At 45.8% G+C, this 14,585-nt stretch overlaps 1 protein-coding gene and 1 long non-coding RNA gene across 2 annotated transcripts; one reads left to right on the forward strand and one right to left on the reverse strand.

The window, feature by feature from the left end:
• The first annotated feature begins 1,020 nt into the window (after nucleotides 1-1,020).
• LOC121269104 (glucose-6-phosphatase catalytic subunit 1-like) lies at nucleotides 1,021-7,746 on the forward strand. Its single transcript, XM_041173569.1, has 5 exons — nucleotides 1,021-1,296; nucleotides 2,984-3,093; nucleotides 4,652-4,757; nucleotides 5,537-5,652; nucleotides 6,279-7,746. The coding sequence occupies exons 1-5, from the start codon at nucleotides 1,067-1,069 to the stop codon at nucleotides 6,788-6,790; spliced, it is 1,074 nt and encodes a 357-aa protein (XP_041029503.1). The 5' UTR covers nucleotides 1,021-1,066; the 3' UTR covers nucleotides 6,791-7,746.
• LOC121269105 lies at nucleotides 3,140-6,364 on the reverse strand. The gene is made up of 3 exons (XR_005941308.1): nucleotides 6,275-6,364; nucleotides 5,522-5,665; nucleotides 3,140-4,742 (listed from the first exon to the last, which is right to left on the reverse strand). It is a non-coding gene; the product is annotated as an uncharacterized LOC121269105 (long non-coding RNA).
• Nucleotides 7,747-14,585: the final 6,839 nt, after the last annotated feature.

The following is a 14,585-nucleotide window of genomic DNA, read 5'->3' on the forward strand; positions in this document are numbered from 1 at the left end:
GGTCTTGCAGAACATTCTCTGAATTTGCTCCTGAGACGTCTGACAAAAATGCTTATTTCAGAGAAACATCAGAAAACATGCAATGAAACCTCAATCTTTGATTATTTTGAAAGATACTAAGCTGGGAAAAGAGCTTGGAAGTTGGGTATAGAAAACAGGTCACCACTCTGAGCCAATATGGTTTCTGGTACAGCAAATATCCAATATTCAGGTATGCCAACATTATTTTAAATAGACACTCCAGGGGAGGAGAAAGTTGGTTTCTCATTCTTCAGTCGTGGCCACAAGTCTTTGGTGTCTTCATAAGAAACCATTACATAAGGACAGGCCATTTTGCCCATTAAGCAAGAAACTAATGTGAATTACATTGAAACTCCTCATGGAAGTAATGAAAAACAGGTAAGATATCAAGAAGACAAGACTTGAAAATTTCTATTGATTGAAGGCAACCAAACAACATTTCAGTCAGTCTTACAATCACCATTATTCAACACTGATTAGATACTTCTAATACCAAAACCTGTTACTCATTTCCAATAATTCATATTTTCTATTTTAATAAGCATTATTCACATCAGAATCCCTTGGTCATTGTGTATCTTGTGCATTTAATTTCTCCAGAACCTTTTGAATGATACAAATCTCTCTTACGCTAGTCATCTGGCTGCATAACTTAGTATTGTCAGCAAATTTCCTATTGCTACGCGCAGCCCCTTCTATTTAGTTTAGAAATTATGTAAGCAGCGGAGATTGTCGCATTTTTATGATGAATTTTAGAGGTTTGTCAAGCTCCAATATTGTCATAAGGGTTGGCCTTGTGAATCCCTGCCTGCGTTAGGATTTTCACTCGAGTCAGACCAATGACGCAGGTGTTGTTGCCAAAAAGGCCATTGACATTGTTTGCCTAGGTTTGCTCAAAGTTTTGTGATTATTGGCTGTTAATGAAATTGATAACAAAATGCTAGAACATTCTCATCTCCTATATAAACCCTGAATCCCCACAAGCAAAATCAGAAACCAAACTGCAAGCCAAGAAAACCTGCAGCAACTTCTGAAAGTGCAGAGAATGGACGCTGGGATGGACCTGCTCCACAGCTCAGGGGTAGAACTGGTGCAGTATCTACAGTTGAATTACAAGGACTCCCAGAGCTGGTTCACTTTTATCTCTTTTGCTGCTGACCTGAGAAACACTTTCTTTGTTTTCTTTCCCATCTGGTTCCACCTTTGTGAAGCAGTGGGTGTCAAACTCATCTGGGTGGCAGTCATTGGAGACTGGCTCAACCTCATCTTTAAATGGTAAGTATGTTCAGAAAAGCTCCCTGGAGTTTTATTAAAGGTCTCTCATTAGGGCAATGGACTAGACCATAATACATGACAAGTAGCAGACTGAGACTATTTAGCTTTGGCTCAGTTGGTAGCATTGTTGCCTCACAAGGTTAAGTCACAAGGTTCTGGACTCAATCCCTACTCCAGGGTTTGGGTGCAAAAGTCAAGGCTGACAGTCCAGTGCAGTACTGAGAGACTACTGAACTATTAGACATGCTGCCTTATGGATGAGATGTTCAACCGATACCCCATCAGCTTGCTCAAGTGTATGTAAAATGTTCCATGGTACTATTTTGAAGAACAGCAGGGGAGTTATCCCCAGTGTCCTGGCCAATGTTTATTCCTCAATCAATATCATAAAAATTAGATTATATGGTCATTATCACATTGCTGTTTGTGAGAGATTTCTGAGCACAAATTGGCCATCACATTTCCTGCATTACAACAGTGACTACACTTCAAAAGTTGATTTGAATGCACTTTGTGACATTCGTTGCTCATGAAAAGCACTATGTAAGTGTTCTTTATTTCTTTCTTATTATAATAACCTCAAGTTGCTTGTTTAAGTTCTGAGACTTGGGCACTTGTGACTTGAGGACAAGTAAATCTTTTTATTTCAATCTCAATTTTTAAAGAATGATCAAGGTTTGTACTTAAGAAATATTTTTGAGGCATTTATTTCTTGAGTTTCTTGTACCTTCATCTGCCTACAGCCCAGTTTCTTTTGAGCTAAGAAGTGGGCAGACAACTGACCTCCGGCCAACTGCCAGGGGGGATCTTGTGGTCGGGAATGATAATATAGAGCAACCACTGACTTTTTTTGCAGGAAGTGCATGGCCCTTCTAACCACTGCATCTTCCAATGTTGACATGAGATTCAGGACATACTTTATGAAAATTTGAAGCTGCAGCAAAGCATATTGGAGCTGCCTCTCTCTGCACTATCTGGGAATTATTTATTATTATACAAATTGTATTAAATATTCTTCCATTTTAAAATTATGAATATTTCAAGATAAATTATAGATAATAAAATAATAAATCTTCCTTTAACCCCTTTCCTGGATATTTTTCTTGGTCTTAGCTCAGGCTAATGAATATTTTTTAAGTTTAATATTTATGTCTTACTGTTATTTTTTAAAATTTGGGTTTTTTTTAGGTGAATTATTATTTTAGCACAACTTTGAATGTTTAAGTATTAGTTCACATTTCAAGGTGTTTAGACAGAGGTCAACCCAGCAGCCAGAAGAAACAAACTTGGAAGGGTTCTAATCTGATTTTACCCCTGGCTGAGATCAATGTAATAGTTTTGGAAACTCTTTCCTTCCCTGTTTCCATATGAAGTATGGCATCATACTTTAACTGAACTCTTGGCAAGAGCTAGGAAATCTCAACTGGGCATTCCAGTTTTTGGCTCGGTTCCAACTTACATCTGCTGAATTTGATTCCAATGTCCAGCCTTCCAAAGCTTCTTGGCCACCCTGTACCCAACCCCTTTAACTCATCATAAGTCAATGGTTCACATTTCCTGCATGTATCAGTAAGTGAAGTTTCCTATTAGAAGAGTTAAATACAATTGGCAAAGAATGAGGACACTTAAGAAAATCACATCATGGATATTGGACACATATTAATCAATCTCCCTTTTTTTTTTACAGGTTCTTATTTGGGCAGAGACCTTACTGGTGGGTCCATGAGACTCAGTTTTATGCTAATTCCTCTCTTCCCTTGGTGCAGCAGTTTCCCATCACTTGTGAAACAGGACCAGGTATTAGCAATTCATTGCATTAAAGAGACAACAGCAAACATTGCCGTTTTAAATCGTGATCATTTTTATTTTTGACGTCTTTTCGCTGTCTAATTTCCTTCTCCAATACTACATTGCATTCTGCATTCGAAGTAAATCAAAGATCGTATATCAATATTAGCAACTAAAGTAAAATTGTGGAGCAAAGAGGCATCCTGTCAAAACTTTTCATTTTACACTCATCAGGACAGACGCAAGGTTGACAAATTTCAAAGGGAGCAACAATATATACTGAATGAGAAATAAGGGTTTTGGCAAGTTGATTCTGATCGAGCTGTTGCCATGGAGAATGCATCAGGAAATAATTGCCCCCTGTGCTTTTGTTTAATTCAAAAAAGGCGCAATTCCAGGATATGTTCCTTTTGCCTTTACCTTTTACAACAACTTGTATTTATATAGCACCTTTAACATGATTAAAAACTCCCAAGGTGCTTCACAGGAGCATTATTAAGCAAAATTTGAGCCACATGAGGCAATATAAGGGCAGATGACTAAAAGCTTGGTCAAGGAGGTAGATTTTAAGGAGGATCTTAAATGAAGAAATGGAGGGAAAGAAGTGAAGAGGTTTAGGGAGGGAATTCCAGAGTTTACGACCTAGGCAGCTGAAGGCAAGGCCAACACCAATGGTGGAGCGATTAAAGTCAGGGGTGCACAAGTGGCCAAAATTAGATGAGCACAGATACTTCAATGGATTGTGGGGCTGGAGGAGATTACAATGATAGAGGGGTGAAGTTATGGAGGGTTTTGAAAACAAGGATGAGAATTTTTAATTCTAGGTGTCACTTGATAGGGAGCCAGTGCAACCCTAGCAAGTTCAGGGGTGACAGATGAACAAGATTTGGTGCAAATAAGGATACGGGCAGGAGAGTTTTGAATTACCTTAAGTTTATGGAGGGCCAACGTGGGATTACAACTTAGTGTGCTGGAATAGGTCAAGTCTGGAGGTAGCAAGGAAATGACTGAGGGTTTCAGCAGCAGATAAGCTGAGGCGGGGTGAAGTCGCTGATGTTACGATCATGGAAATAGGCAGTCTTAGTCATTGTACAGATTTGAGGCCGGAAATCATCTTGAGGTCAAATATGATACCAGGGTTGCAAGCAGTCTGGTTTAGTCTCAGGCATCTGCATGGAAAAGGGGTGATGTTAGGAACTAGGGAATGGAGTTTGAAGCAGGGAGCAAAGACAATGGCTTCAGTCTTCCCAATATTTAATTGGAAGAAGTTACTGTTCATCCAGTACTGGATGTTGGATGAGGAGTCTGACAATTTGGGGACAATGGAGGGGTTGAGAGGAGGCGGAGGTAGAGCTGGGTGTCGTCAGTGTAGATGTGTAAACCAACACTGTGCTTTCGCATGAAGGGACGGATAGGAGGGGACCAAGGATAGATCCTTGGGGGACACTGGATGGATAGTGCAGGAGGAGGAAGGGACGTGTTAAAAAGCATTAGAAAGTATTATTTAAATGATTAACAATGGAAAACACCATTTTATAATTGAGCCTTTGTATGATGTGTTTGACAGGAAGTCCATCTGGTCATGCAATGGGTTCATCTGGTGTCTGGTATGTGATGGTCACAGCATTCCTGACAATTGGATTCCAAAAAAAGCAGCCCTGCTTCCAAAAATGGTAAGATTTCAAAATATTATATACACATACAAGGCTTCTACAGTACTGCTTCAATATATTAGGCTTGTTTGGATTGATATGGGTTTGTGCACATAAAATGCAGCTCTTTATGACAGGTGTGGATGCAGTTCAACATGTATGCAATTCTGTATGTCAGTGCTGTAGGTGTGTATGCATAAAGGTTAATTATGTTTAAACTCAACACTCTCACATTTATCAAGTTGTGTCTGATCTTGATAAATGTTTTAGAAATGTTTATGTGCAAGTAGTTTCAGTACAATGTTCTGTGGATTCACTTGAATTCCCATAAATGCTATTTATGGTTAGGGATCTTGTACCATGTGTACATTATGTCCATTCTGATCTCCACAGTTTTGGGGGAGAGCTGATTCTCAGTCAGTTACTAAACCCAATACATATTGATATAACTTTATATTAGTGTAATTTTAGTGTAATAAATAACTGCATTAAACTTAAAAAACAATTGGTACTAAGAAGTTACCTTGCTAATTCTTATCTTTTCATTTTAATGAGGAACTGCCCCACAGCAGTTATAAAGATATTGTAGGTGCAGGTACTTGTGTGTTAAGGTCTTAAACTACAGTTTTTCCATTAGCGTCTACATAGTTTAATCTGTAGTACAGATAGATAAAAATGAATATGGATGGATATTAGCTCGTTGGATGGAGGATGAATGGTGCCATAATCCCTCATGACTTTTCATTGTAATGAGCTCATTCTTTGATTAACTGTACAATAATTACCTTCTCATTTTCCAGGTGTCTCCATGTACTGCTTTGGACAGTGTTCTGGCTGATTCAAGTCTGTGTCTGTGCATCCAGAGTGTTTCTGGCTGCTCACTTCCCACATCAGGTCATCTTTGGGGTTATTTCAGGTCAGGATTCCTTCTTTCAATTGAAAATATAACAATAAAAACTCTATTAATTGTGCATTGATTTAGCTTGCATTAATTTAAACTTCTGTTCCCATTGGTGATAGTCTACATAACTAAATTCTCAAGAAATTAAAACATAATTGATTCAATAACTACTTGGTTGCAGTGTCTAAAACTAACACTTTCCGATAAGGATAACTTTAGTGACTCTGGACTCAATGGAAATGAATAGCAGGTGCTGTGTATATCGGGGGACTAATCTGAAATTGCCCATTTTACGACACCAGTCCAGACGAATTTCTACCCCCAGGTCCCCTAAATCATTGAAAGCACTTCTGCATTGAAAACAAAAACACAGCATTGAAGCTGTTTGTTTTTGTTCACGGGATGTGGGCTTCGTTGGCTAGGCCAGCATTCATTGCCTATCCCTAATTCCCCTTGAGAAGGTCAAGGTGAGATGGAAAATTGTATTAAAATGATGATGATTTATATTTCAAATACACTACAATAGGTCTTCATAAAGTGACTCTGCTATTGGCACACATTTATACTGTACATACATATATACTATCTATCTACCAATGATATAAATATCTGAAGTATTAATTGTAAATTTTCATACATAGGATTGGCTGTGGCCGAAGTGTTTGGTCGGATTAATGCAATCTACAACGTAACCTTCAAGCAGTATCTGAAGATCACCCTCTCCCTGTTTTCCTTCGCTCTGGGCTTTTATCTGCTGTTGAAATTGGTGGGAGTGGATCTGCTGTGGTCCGTGGAGAAAGCCCAGAGATGGTGCGTTCGAGCAGAATGGGTCCACATTGACAGCACTCCCTTCGCTGGTCTGGTCAGGAACATGGGAGCCCTGTTTGGATTGGGATTAGCTCTCAACTCCCCCATGTATGCAGAAAGCTGCAAAGGAAAGAGAAGCCAGCAGTTCAACTTCAGACTAAGTTGCATTGTGACGTCCTTGATCATCCTGCACCTGTTTGACTCCATGAAGCCCCCGACACAGAGAGAATTCCTCTTTTACTTACTGTCTTTCTGTAAAAGTGCTGCAGTGCCTCTGGTAGCCGTGGCATTTGTACCGTACTGTATCTCTCAAATTATAAACCGCGAGGGAAAGAAGCTCCTATAGATCTCGGAAGTTACAAAACTTGGAAATATCTTTATGATCTTCCCAGCACTGTTGAGTGTTTAAAAATAAAACACAGGAAATACTGGAACTGAACAGCAGCTCTTTCAACATCTTAAAAGAGAAAAGAGAGAGTAACAGGAAGAGATGCGTGAGACAGAGTGAAAACCCAAACAGAGAGAAGCAGACAGACAGAGATTCAGTTCAATGAAATGTTAAACACAATTCTCTTTTCTGATGCTGATGAACTGTCTGGTTTTCCTGCTTATTTTTCTGTGTTGTCTCTGTTTTTTATTTCAGATTTTTGGGACATTTGTACTTTTTTTATTAGTTTCTAGATATTATTTTGAATTGAGTTTCAACATTTTAGTGTGCAAAAAGATGTAAAAATATGCAGAGAAATTATGATTTCTTAACGATTAACTGTCTAGTTACCTTGTTCCTTCATGTGGCAGAACAAACTGTGGGCCTATTTTAGAACAATAGACAGTCTTGGCTGCTGAGTCACAGTATGAGCTAGCTATGCTCTTAAAACAGCAACTTGAAAAGGTGAGGGCATAGGGTTAAGTAATGTGCTTTTTAGCAATAATATGGTGACTCAGGTGCACACATCATGCACCTGAGTGTGATAAGTGGAGAAAGCTGGCACACACACAGCAGCAAAGAAAGGTGTGAGAGTCTGTTGCTCACTCAGCTTGGTCTCATTTAGCATAGGAAGAACAATCTGGAGTTGACCAAGAGAGTAAGGAATAGTAAATGGGGAATCAAATTAAAAACAGAATACTCTAATCCTTTGGATACAATTATCAACCCTTAGGATTGGAGACATAACATTTGTAAATATGTTTCCTGTTGGTAATGATGCATACTCATGCTTTTGAATTATCTTTGTTTTGTATTCTTTCCTGGATGTGGGTGTCATTGGCTAAGCCTGCATTTATTGCCCATCCCTAATTGCCCATGAGAAGGTGGTGGTGAGCCTCCTTCTTGAACCGCTGCAGTCCATATAATATAGATACACCCACAAAGCTGTTTGGAAGGGAGTTCCAGGATTTTGACCTAGCAACAATGAAGGAATAGTGATATATTTCCAAGTCAGGATGGTGCGTTGCTTGGAGGGGAGCTTGTAGGTGGTGATGTTCCCATGTCTCTGCTACTTCTAAGTGTTAGAAGTCATGGATTTGGAAGGTGTTGTCAAAGGAGTCTTGACGAGTTGCTGCAGTGCATCATGTAGATAGTACACACTGCTGCTACAGTGCATCAATGGTGAAGGGAATGAATGTTTAAGGAGGTGGATAGGGTCCCAATAAAGAGGACTGCTTTGTCCTTTATTTCTCCTGATATTCAACCACATTTTCACTCTGACTGCTGTCGTCCATTGCCTGGCCTCTGTGCCTGAGCAAGGATGGCTTTGTAAGGCTGCAAACTTCATTGTAGCTGCTTCAATGCCATTTCATAATTGGATGTCTGAATGCTGTTCCACCAGGGTAATGATGATATTGATCGGTGCTATAATCCATCACACAATGTTCCATTACGCAATCCAGCCAGCACTGCATCCGAGAAAAACAAGCAACATCTGGGACTCAAAATCAAATCATACCTTTCTTCTTTTTATATAATATGAAGTCCTCAAAGCACTTTAAACTGTTTAGTTATAATAATAATTTCAAATGTTGTGTACATGCATTTAATTCTAATAAAGTGACATGATATTATTTGCATTCAGACCTGAAGTCTGCAACCCTGTCACACTCATTATCTCTAGTGTGGAAGGGGAAGGGGAAGGAGGGAGGGGGAGGAGCAGGGGAGGGGTAAGAGGAGGAAGGGGAAGGGAGGAGGGGGAGGGAGGGGACGGGGGATGGGGGAGGGAGGGGGAAGGGAGGAGGGGAGGGAGGAGGAGGGGGAAGGGGGGAGGTGAGGGGGAAGGGGGGAGGGGAGGGGAGAGGGGAGGGGAGGGGTGAAGGGGAGGGGAGTGTGAGGGGGTGGGAGGGGAGGGGGAGGGGGATCTGAGGGGGAGGGTAGGAGTGGGGGGAGGGGGCGTGTGAGGGGGGAAGGGGGTGGGAGGAGAGGGGGAGGGGTGGGGGGGAAGGGGGTGGGAGGAGAGGGGGAGGGGTGGGGGAGGGGAGGGGTGGGAGGGGGAGGGTGGCATGGTGGGATTGGGGGAAGGGAGGGGTGGGGAGGGGGAGGGAGGAGGGGTTGGGGGAGGGGGAAGTGGAAGTGGAAGAGGAAGGAGGGGGAAGGGGTAGGGGAAGGGAGGGGAGGGGAAAGGGAGGGGAGGGGGAAGGGGGGAAGGGGGAGGGGGGAGGGAGGAAGGAGAGGGGTGTGGGGAAGGGGAGGGAGGAGGGGGTGGGAGAGGGGATTGAAGGTTGGGGAGGAGGGAGGGGAGGGGTGGTTTGTGGGAGGGGAGGGGTGGAAGGGGTGGGGAGGGGGAGGGGGGGCAGGCCCCACATGTCCGCACATAAAACGATGCGCAGTGACACTGGGCAAGCGTCCCGATGTCACCGCACGCCATCATGATAGTTCGCTGGGCTGATGCGCGATGAAGTCCGACGCGTGCTCGTCATTAATTAACGGGCCAGCTAGGGCCCTTTAGTCTTCAATCGACACCGATTTTTCGGCGTCCTTCTGATCTTCAGGTCGGCGCATGGGCACAACGGGCAGGCGGGTAGGAGACTATTTTATTGACCTCATCCACGGGTGGGATAAGAGGGCTCAGTGGGGTCATGAATCTGCTCTGTGAAGTATTTATTGGAGAAATTATTTTAAACTTGCCTGTGTGACCTGCAGTAGTTCAGAACGCACCCCAGCAGCCTTTTCTGATCAGCACTCTGCAGTGAGGATTCTTTTGCAGGCCTGTAGCTTTCAGGAAGCCTTCCCTTAGCCTGGGTATGGGATCTGATCTGTCCACTGGAGGCAGCTCCTTGAAGGAGGAAGGGAGAGCTGGAAGGAGGAGGAGGCCAGGAGTGAACAATCAGCCTCCAGGGGAGCCACCTTTGGGAGGACAGGCGCAGGCACAAGAGGCGCAGGGCCAAGAGGTTGTCCAAGGTGGAAGGGGCTGCAGAAGATGCCACTATCCTGCTGCCAGGGTATACAGGCAGCGAAACAGTTACCTCAATATGACTGAGGTGCAGCGCCAAAGGAGGCTCCAACTGTCAAGTCAACTATATCTGTCAGATGATTGGCCCTGAGGTCTCCCCTAACTGTGTGGGTGGACACCCCATGCCAATGGCTCTGAAGGTCACAGTTGCCCTCAACTTCTATGGCTCTGGCTCCTTCCAGGGCTGGGTGGGTGATCTTTGCGGTGTCTCCCAATCAGCTGTATGCACTTGTGTCAAGCAGGTTACAGACACTCTGTTCAGATGGGTGTTGACCTTCATCCACTTACGCTGGGACCAGGCAAGCCAGACACAGTGAGCCAGAGGCTTCGCAGCCATTGCTGTCTTCCCCTGTATCCAGGGTGCAATACACATGTGGCCATCAAGGCACCAGCAGGTGAGCCTGGTGCCTTCATCAACAGAAAGGGCTTCCGCTCCATGAACGTGCAGATAGTGTGTGATCACAGGATGCTGATTCTACAAGTCTGTGCAAGGTACCCAGGCAGCTCCCACGACGCCTACATCCTCAGACACTCCCAGGTGCCGGGGCTCTTCAGTGCTCCAGCCTGGCTGGATGGATGGCTGCTGGGTGACAGGGGCTATCCCCTCAGAAGGTGGCTCTTGATGCCTCTCCGCCATTCAAGATCAGAAACTGAGCAGCGGTACAATAGGAGCCACGACTGCACAAGCGCTGTGGTAGAGAACCATCGGTCTTCTCAGGAAGCGCTTCCGATGCCTGAATCACTCAGGGGGCGCACTCCAGTACCCCCCCAGATTGCATCTCTGTGATAGTGGTTGCATCTTGCGCTCTCCACAATCTTGCGCTGGAAAGGAGGGACGCAGTGGACGATGAAGACATTGATGCAGTGTCTGCAGCTGCACACGATGAGTCCAGTACTGATTCTGAGGATGAGCACGCACAGGGAAACGCTGAGGGGTAGATGTTGACCCAGGACTATTCCAGGGAGGCAGGGACACCCAGGATGCTTTAATCCAATGAACCTTCAGCTAGCACAACACAGCGCCTCGATGCTTGACACCTGTGCAAAATCTGCCAGGTCATCAGCAGGAACTAAAGTTGAATGTCCAAAGAAACACTCATGACGCTTTTCTTAAATATAGACATGCAGAAGAAATGAGCTACCCTCAGCCATGGTCACACATCTGGCATTTAATGTGTGACTCAGAAGTTCTCACAATTATTAAACACAAGTGGAAACAATCAAAAATAAATCATAACAACCCAATCTCGGGCCAACACAAAAGCACCAGTGAGAAACCTGTGGAGTCCCTAAGGTGCCTTATGCTTTTGTTTCTGGGTATTATGTCTTGATGCTGCCCCATCACTTGGAGTGGCTTGTGAGACAGCCTGCTGACTCTGCTGTCCTATTGGCCTCGATGACCTTGGTGGTCATCCTCTGACCCGTGGAGCCTGTGCTGGCCCCGCCCGGGAGGGAGCTGCCAGTTCCAAAGCAGGCATCTCCCCAGTTGTCACAGCCTCACCGGGTGATACGGTCACTGGGAGAGGGGTGGAGGAGCTGCTTCCGTCAACCAGAGCGCCCTGAGAGGAGACACCAGGCAGCTGCTATGCCAACATGAGGTCACCTCGGACCTCCCTGCTCACTGTGGATGGATGGGCAACAAGCTGGGATTCTTATGCCCACACCATCTCCCACTCTGGCACTGACCAACTGAGCTCAATGCCCATGTGAGGGTTTGCTGGTCAGATCGCATCCCCAGGAAGCCCTGACAGGTCTCCTGAAGGAGCCTCTCCACAAGAGTCACCACTCTCTCCCTGGAGGATGCATGTCGCTCAGATATGTGGTTCATTGCTTCGGCAATCGTCCGCATAAGCTCCTCCACCATGGAGACCAAGCAAAGCATAGCCTCATGTATCTCCCCCAGATGCTCCCACACGCCCGGCTGCATTTCCTGCGGATGACTCCAGAGGCACATCATCAAGGATCGACTGAGCATGTGCCTGGTCCCCTGCAGCCCTCTGACTGCTGGCGCCATGGGCATTCTCCGTCTCTGCCAGCTCCTGCAGCGACTGTGAAGTGCCCTCACTGCTGTGCCCTGGGACACTAGCCGATGTCCCAATTCCCATCGAGGTGCTAGTATCTGCGTTGGTGCCTGCCTCGTAGAAATGGTGTGACACTGGTGAGACTTCAGGGCCCTCAGGTGTGAGAGGGGGCCTCTGCTGCTCCTCCTCCCAGCCCTGCTCTGATGATGCTGAAAGGAAGAACAAGGACAGTAGATCAGTTCATGTGCACACATTGACAAACTTCAGCCCTGTCCCCCCGGCTCATTATGCGCTTAACTTCCAGAAACAATTGACATGAAAATTGGTGGGGTGGTAAATAGTGAGGAGGATACCCTTAAATTACAGGAGGATATAGATAGGCTGATCAGATGAGCTGGTCAGTGGCAAATGGAATTGAATCCAGATAAGTGTGAGGTGATGCACTTGAGCAAGACAAACGAGGCACAGGAATACATGATGAATGGTAGGATCCTGGGAAGTACCAAGGATCAAAGGGACCTTGGTGTGCATGTCCACCGGTCCCTTAAGGTTGCGGGACAGGTACATGAGGTGGTTAAGAAGGCATATGGGATTCTTGCCTTTATTAGCTGAGGCATAGAATATATGAGCAGGGAGGCTATGCTGGACCTGTATAAAACACTGGTTAGGCCACCAAGAGCATTGTGAACCGTTCTGGAATCCACATTATAGGAAGGATGTGATTGCACTGGAGAAAGTGCAGAGGAGATTTACCAGGATGTTGCCTAGGCTGGAGAGTTTTAGTTATGAGGAGAGATTGGATAGACTGGGGTTATTTTCCCTGGAGCAGAGGAGATTGAGGGGGGACATGATTGAGGTGTATAAAATTATGAGGGGCATAGATAGGGTAGACAGGAAGGAACTTTTCCCCTTAGTGAAGGGATCAATAACCAGTGGACATAGATTTAAAGTAAGGGGCAGGAGGTTTAGAGGGGATGTGAGGAAGAATTTTTTCACCCAGAGGGTGATGGGAATCTGGAACTCACTGCCTGAAAGGGTGGTAGAGGCAGAAACCCTCATAACATTTAACAAGTATTTGGATGTGCACTTGCGATGCTACGACATACAGTGCTATGGGCCTAGTGCTGGAAAATGGTACTAAAATAGTTAGGAACTTGTTTGACCAGTGCAGACTCGATGGGCTGAAGGGCCTTTTTCTACACTGTAGACCTCTATGACTGTATGACTATGATCCAGCAATGTTACAACAATAACTAATTTAACAATCATCAGTGCTATGGCTGTTGGGAAGACAATTCGGACCTCACTGTTGGCTTTAAATACTTGGCCGTGTCACCCTAATCTCACCAACACCAGTATACCTGGGTGCATGCCGCCTCTCCAGCTCAAGGTCCTCCTGCTCGAACCGGATTAATATGGAGAGGTATGGCTGGCCTTGCACCCTCGGGGGCATTATGAGCATTCTTCTCCTGAGAAAGAGAGAAGATCATTCATTCAGGCAAACTGCATATGGGCTTTGCACGCGAACACTGCACCCCAACTAGGGCCTCCAGTGCCACCTCTCCCTGCTGCTGATCACTCAGACAAAGATGGTATACCTGGTCCCCACCCTCTCAACGGTCCCTTGGACACATGCTCTGCATACATCACAGTAGGAGCCACACGGTATTTCCTCCCATAGCAAGGAGACACAACTATGTGCAGCGTAGAAAGCAGCAGCTGCTTTTCTGCTACAACACCTTGAGGCTCCCCATCCACCATCTCATCACCCTGAATAGGACATGTCCTAGAGTTCTCAGTATACGCCTAGCTGCAAATCCTGCAGGTTACCCCCAAACTAGACATGTGCGACTAAGAGCAAGACATGGTGTCGGGGAGAACTTATCTCCTCATGACCCACTCAGGATGACCTCAGCATGGGCACTACCTGCTTGACCATCCTGCGAAGGAAAAATGCCCTACATGAGTCAATGTAGTCACAACAATAAGACTTGAGGGGGGGAGGGCCTCAGAGGGTAAGGCTACCTGCTGGGTTAAATGCCCAATGCCAACATGGTACTCGCCCTGCCAGAGCACAACAAATCATTGAAGCACTTACAGCACTGGATCCAGATGCGGTGTACCATGTTGTGGGAGCTCACCACCTCTGCCACCTTCTTCCAGGCACATTTGGTCATGTAGGGGGGGCCTTCTCCTCCCATCCTGGGGGACCAGCACCTCCTGCCATGTTTCCACCGCCTCGAGGAAGCAGCAAGGCAGTCATCAGGAAAACGAGGGGCGCATTGTCCCCCTGCTGGCCTACCCTGCAGCCTGGCCTGCTCCTCCAGCCTACCCTGCAGCTTGGCCTGCTTCTCTGGCCTTCCCCCAAGCCTGGCCTGATCACCCGAACCCCTCTGGTGCGCCCTGGAACTGGCCATTGTGAGCAGCCTACAGGAGACTGCCAGGCCTTCTTTTAAACAGACTGCCGGGTCGCCATTGGGCCCGGTGGGCTGTGCATGCCCACCGCAACCTGCCCACTCCCGCTATCCACAAGAGTCAGCAAATACGCTGGGGGGGGGGGGAGGGGCCTTAATTGGCCTGCCCATGTAAAATGGCGACGTGGACCCGATCACGGGCTGTGAGCAGGTCCACATCCACTCCCACTCCTGCTCCCCAACCCCATGAACGGAAAATTCTG

Source organism: Carcharodon carcharias, chromosome 23, assembly GCF_017639515.1.
Source record: "Carcharodon carcharias isolate sCarCar2 chromosome 23, sCarCar2.pri, whole genome shotgun sequence".
Classification (NCBI taxonomy): Eukaryota; Metazoa; Chordata; class Chondrichthyes; order Lamniformes; family Lamnidae; genus Carcharodon; species Carcharodon carcharias.